Source organism: Verticillium alfalfae, genomic scaffold, assembly GCF_000150825.1.
Source record: "Verticillium alfalfae VaMs.102 supercont1.6 genomic scaffold, whole genome shotgun sequence".
Lineage (NCBI taxonomy): Eukaryota > Fungi > Ascomycota > Sordariomycetes > Glomerellales > Plectosphaerellaceae > Verticillium > Verticillium alfalfae.
The window spans coordinates 1,906,873-1,910,346 of NW_003315033.1; the positions used below are offsets into that span (position 1 = coordinate 1,906,873).

The 3,474-nt window shown below is 61.6% G+C and overlaps 3 protein-coding genes across 3 annotated transcripts in view; 1 reads left to right on the top strand and 2 right to left on the bottom strand.

The window, feature by feature from the left end:
* VDBG_05700 (conserved hypothetical protein) overlaps positions 1-774 on the bottom strand; it is a gene marked incomplete at both ends in the record, with an annotated part of 1,699 nt that extends 925 nt beyond the window's left edge. Inside the window, one exon of the mRNA XM_003004541.1 lies at positions 96-774. Coding sequence (XP_003004587.1) covers positions 96-774 — 679 coding nt within the window. The remainder of the gene's footprint in view (positions 1-95) is intronic.
* Positions 775-1,610: 836 nt separating this feature from the next.
* VDBG_05701 (ARP2/3 complex 21 kDa subunit) lies at positions 1,611-2,482 on the top strand (the record flags this gene model as incomplete). Its single annotated transcript, XM_003004542.1, has 3 exons — positions 1,611-1,706; positions 1,827-2,222; positions 2,303-2,482. The coding sequence occupies 3 exons, from the start codon at positions 1,701-1,703 to the stop codon at positions 2,480-2,482; spliced, it is 582 nt and encodes a 193-aa protein (XP_003004588.1).
* A 180-nt stretch (positions 2,483-2,662) lies between these two features.
* Positions 2,663-3,474, bottom strand: part of VDBG_05702 (conserved hypothetical protein) — a gene marked incomplete at both ends in the record, with an annotated part of 2,047 nt that continues 1,235 nt past the window's right edge. The window contains one exon of the mRNA XM_003004543.1: positions 2,663-3,361. Within this exon, the coding sequence (XP_003004589.1) occupies positions 2,663-3,361 (699 nt within the window). The remainder of the gene's footprint in view (positions 3,362-3,474) is intronic.

Genomic DNA, 3,474 nt, shown 5'->3' on the forward strand with positions numbered 1-3,474 from the left:
GCTCTCGACGGGCGAGTTGCCCTTGTTCTTGGGGCCACGGAAGGCGCGGTACATGTTGGCGCGAGAGTCGTGAAAGGAACTTTTTGCTGATGTACGCGAGCGTCGGTTCCCGCGCGGCTGCCGAACCACCCCCGCCGGGACGACGGCGCTGGCGTTGAGACTGCCGGGTAATGATTCGGCAGGGCGTGTGGAGATAGTCTGGAACGACTCGCAAAGGGCATCTTGGGCGGGGCCGCATTCCCACATGAGCTGGACGCGACATGCGCTGGGGTACAGGAGGCCGGAGAAGTACATGTTCAGGTCGATCATGCCGCGGGGCGGGGCTGCAGTGAGTCTCGTCGACGGATAGAGTGTTTCGATGGCCTCGTATATGTGATCCGTCTCGTAAGGGCCGTTGAGTTCCGGGTGCTGCAGCTGGGTGAGCTGCCTGCAGAGGCTCTCGGCGCGTGGTGACGCCTGGTAAAAGTCTTGCGTGGCCTTGATGTTTTGGCACCGGGGGAGCTCGACGTAGCAAATGTCGAGAAGACGCGAGTGCATGTCGGTCCAGAAGATGGGCTTCATGAAGAGCGTGGAGCCAGCCTCGTCCCACATGAGGTCGTAGAGAGAGTTGGCTTCTGGTCGGTAGATCCGTCTCGGTGTGAAACGTCGTTTGGAGACGGGCGCAGCGGCCGCGACTGGCGATGGTGGGGTCGGTGTCGCTGACGACGGCGGGTTTGGTGTCGAGTCTGTAGAGCTTGACGGTGTGGCGGCAGCAGCGTCCGCAGTGGCATCCATCTTGGTCGCGAGCATATCCGCGATGGAGCCCATGCGATCGAATAGTGTGTTTGTGTGGAAGAGCGTGCTGTGGGCCAATTCGTCAATTCCTGCTGCGTGTGGGAGAGAAGTGGCAGCAGCGGTGGCAGCAGCAGGGGGAGATGCTCACTCTATAACAAGCATCATCAAAGCTTTAGCTTTGACCAGGAGGCAAGGATGCGGAAGAGTCACTTGGCCGTCGCGGTCTGTTGGGGAAACCTGGTGGCACGTCGTAAAGGGCGGAAAAAGATGGATGAAAGAAAATTCAACCTCGAGTCAGTGGCGCGACGAGGGTTTCAGGAAAGCTTTGTGCCAAATCAATGGTCGTGATCGCGGGACTACGCGACCGCTTTTGTCGCGACAGGAGAGCTGATGGCGATGAGTGTCGATAGATGCCTTGCCTGGAGTGGGCAAGGAAAAAGGAACGTGTATACCTGGCGCGCACCCCTGACCTTGTTCAAGACGGACGGAAGGGCGCGACGAGGGTCCCCGCGGCAAATTCGCCCCTCAGATCGAGGCGCGTTGGGGCGAGCGAGATCAGGTGACCAGGCTAGGCATCCGTCAAATCGAGATCCACCTTTGTCTACCAATGGAGGTCCAAGTGGCGAAGCGAGGGGCGCAGACTCACGAGGCACAAGGCACAAGGCACGTGCTTTGGAGGGGTTGCGGGGCCCATTTATCCGGAGTTGATCCGGCCGGCCTTGCTCCAGCCTCCTGCCCCACCCTTCCAGGTGTCCATCCAGATGCAGCCTGGCCCGGCTTGCCTGGCTGATGCTGCCACAACGTCAGTCATCGCTGAGCCCCACCATCAGCACGACAGCTTCACCTCGCTCACGACGCCATCTTCCGCGGGCTCATCCTCACATAGATCGATATCCCGCTGGTCGCAGACCGCAGACCTCGCCAAGATGCCGGTACGTCTTGTGCATGCTGTCTCGGCTTCAATTGCTACAACCCAGAGCTCCCGTTCCTCCACCACTCCCGCTCGCTTCATGTCGCCATGACGCAAGCTAACCTACCTTCCTCCACGCTAGGCCTACAACTCCATCTTCAACGAGGATCCCAACGTCCCTCGTCTGATAGGCAACTTTCCCCTGCTGCCCCTGCGCACCAAGACCCGCGGTCCTGCCTACGTCCTGCCGGCGCCCTCCCCGCCGCTTCCCGCCAACGAGTCCCCCGACCCTGACTCGGAGAGCTACGACATTCTGGACGAGGTCCTCGCCCTCTTCCGCGCCAACACCTTTTTCCGCAACTTTGAGATTCAGGGTCCCGCCGACCGCCTCCTCGTCTACGGCATCTGGTTCGTCTCCGACTGCCTCACCAAGATCAAGCCTCAGCATGGCCCCCGCGAAGCCGCCAAAGAGGTCCAGAACCTGGCGCTCGACACCAACTTTGCCATTCCCGGCGACCCAGGCTGGCCCCTGAACCAGGTGCGTTTCCGTCCCTCTTGTTTCCCGCCGTCCCGATGCACCCTCTGGTGGACGGACCCTTGCTGACGATGGGGATGTAGATGTACGAGCCCCCCCGCGACAGGCAGGAGGCCGAGCTGCTGCGCCAGTACATCGCTCAGGTCCGCCAGGAGATTGCGCCGCGGTTACTCGCGCGCGTTTTTGAGGAGGGCGGCGACGGCAAGCCGAGCAAGTGGTGGCTCAGCTTCACCAAGAGGAAGTTCATGGGCAAGGCGTTGTAAGGAACGTCATGACGGATGTATCACGTAGATGCCAGGGTCATTTATGAAGAAGAGGGCGAAAGAAAGTAGGGTAGCGAATGCTTTCACCAACCACCAAAAAATAAAAATAAGAACAAGCTTGTCGGAGGGCGCCCCCAGCTTGGTTTTCCCAGCTCTTGTTTTCTTCCATTTTATGGGTATCTAGTCTATGGTGACGATCTTGCCACCGCGCCCCCTTCGGGCTCCCCCTTTTCCGATCCCTCCGTCGGGTCCTCTACGCAGCATGAAAGTACCCTCCCAGCTATGCCTCGACCTTGCGCCGCTTGGTCTTGCCGCGTGCTTCGATCTTTGCCTTCCGCGGGCCTTGGACCCCGTGAACAGGAAACCAGGAAACCCTCGGGCCATCATCAACGGGTGCGTCCTCCCCGGGAGCACCTGCCAGCGTTTCGCCCGGCTCGTCTGCACGTTGGGCCCGATGAGCAGCGACGGGTTGACGGGAAAGTCGTCCGACCCGGGCCAGTTTCTCCAGGTCCGGCAGCGGGCACGCCCACTGTCGTCTGTCGGCGGGTTGCTGGACCACCCGGCGCGACGGGCCTTGCTGAAGCAGTCGGCCAGCTGGGTGAGGGGCTCGATGGTGGGCGAGTAGATGGAGATGGGGGCGCCGCCGGCGAGGAGCGGCAGGGCGGCGCGGACGACGGAGATGGGGTCCATGGTCGACGCGACGACGAGCCCGGAGAAGCCGCCGGCCCGTGCTTGGTCGACAATGAAGCGCGTGCGAGCCCATCGGCGGCGCTTGCGGTGGTAGTTGCCGCGGCGGCTCGCCTTGAAGCCGCTCAGCGTTTCTTCCGCTATGTCGTCCGTGAAGCTCGCGTACGTCGTGTCCGACTCGGGCTCGATCAGCTGGAGCCAGGAGAGGGGGAACAGGCGGTTGAACAGGGGGTGGGAGGACGTTGTTGGCGTGGGGTTGGCCATATCGCAGTTCCAGTACTTGAGGAGCGCGAGGTCGGCTGGTT